At 53.6% G+C, this 1,488-nt stretch overlaps 1 protein-coding gene across 1 annotated transcript in view; it reads right to left on the bottom strand.

Annotated features, from left to right (window-relative positions):
• Nucleotides 1-980: 980 nt before the first annotated feature.
• The window catches only part of EREG (epiregulin), a 3,285-nt gene continuing 2,777 nt past the window's right edge, over nt 981-1,488 (bottom strand). Inside the window, exon 5 of the mRNA XM_010141138.1 lies at nt 981-1,041. Coding sequence (XP_010139440.1) covers nt 981-1,041 — 61 coding nt within the window. The remainder of the gene's footprint in view (nt 1,042-1,488) is intronic.

Genomic DNA, 1,488 nt, shown 5'->3' on the forward strand with positions numbered 1-1,488 from the left:
TGCTTCACAGCATGATGCCAGGCAGACCTCAGCTCTGCTGCCTGCAGGCTCAGCTGAACATTCTTCCTGGCCAACACACAGCAGAAAAGCAAGAGAAGTCACTTCTGCGGTTCAGACCCCCCCTCCATGTGCTGGATCTCAGGAGCATCCCACAGAGGAGGGCAGCTTACGGAGAGAGGGACAGCGCCAGCTCGTTCCTGCCCCAGGGCCTCTGGCTGAGCGAGGGCTGCTGAAGCAGCACTCTCACTGCGGGGGGGTCTCGGGTCCCCCCTCTCCTCCCTACAAATCTCCCGATGCCCAGCTCAAGAGATCGCAGGTCTCACACCCATATGCACCAAGCAACGCAGGCCGACGGGGCGCGCCCGGACCTCCGGTGGAGACCAGGGATGACGCAAAGGTTGTGCTTTTCCTCACATCTTCTGAAAGTGTGAGAAGCGACGGCACTAACAGGGATGATTCAGATGCTGCAAGAACCCTTCCTGTTCACAGGGAGCCTCCCTTGGGGCGCAGCTAAACCCAGCGGGCTGCTCTGGCATTAGTTGAGGCCAACGAGACACCTACGTGAAGCCCAAACTCACATCCTGCTCGGCCAAGTCACGCCAAGTTTCGCTTCAATCAAACCACACAGACATGGCGACTTTGTCCAGAACTTTTATTTCCAGGAGTAGAACTGTTTCAAGCATATTCACAAGAATAAATATAAAATTACTCTTCAGAGTAAGAAGATGAGCTTTTATAAAAATAAATCTCTATCCCACAGAACCACTTAGGCGAGTTCTCCTTAGGAAATATTATTTAATAAAAAAATAAAACACTGAAAATAAAACGCTTGACCTATACCGATCAGATCAACAAACAATTGACATTTTTAACAGTACATAAATATTGTAAATATTGTTAATAAAAATAATATTTAAATAGACGGGAGGCCAGTGAGTCCATCCAGAGGAACGGAACGCTGCAGGGAGCTGCCGCTTCTTCTACAGGGCACCCACCTCCTTGTATTCGCTGGCGTTCGTTTGTCGCCTCTTGCGTCGGTACCTGGAGGGAGAGGAGAGGAGCCTGAGTTCTGGAGAGCCACGTGTTCCACATGGCTTTGGGGGAGTCGAGGGCGGGGGGAGGAAGAAGAGAAGTGCTGCACGACCTCCTCACGTCTGCGTTAAAGCTCTAGCAGCTAGCATCTGCCTGTGCTCCCTTCCAGCGCGGAGACAAGGTGCACGCAGCCTCCCTCCTCAACTCTTCGCTGCAGGCTTCACGGCTGCGGTAAAGGCTCGCTGCTGGCACTAGGTTTGTCTTTGAGCAGCAGGGCTGGGCCCCCTAACCAGCTAGGCCATCTTCTGCGCGAGATGAGGCTCCGTCGAGGAGGGCCTGCGGGGGTGACGGTCTAGCTATCAGCGCTGGGAAGCTGAGCTCTGCCTCTGGGGCTGTCCCACCTCCTCGGCTCTCTGACGCTGCTTACGATTCGGTAGTTATTAGCCTGAAGAGCGA

The sequence above is a fragment of the Buceros rhinoceros genome, unplaced genomic scaffold (assembly GCF_000710305.1).
Source record: "Buceros rhinoceros silvestris isolate BGI_N320 unplaced genomic scaffold, ASM71030v1 scaffold20638, whole genome shotgun sequence".
Lineage (NCBI taxonomy): Eukaryota > Metazoa > Chordata > Aves > Bucerotiformes > Bucerotidae > Buceros > Buceros rhinoceros.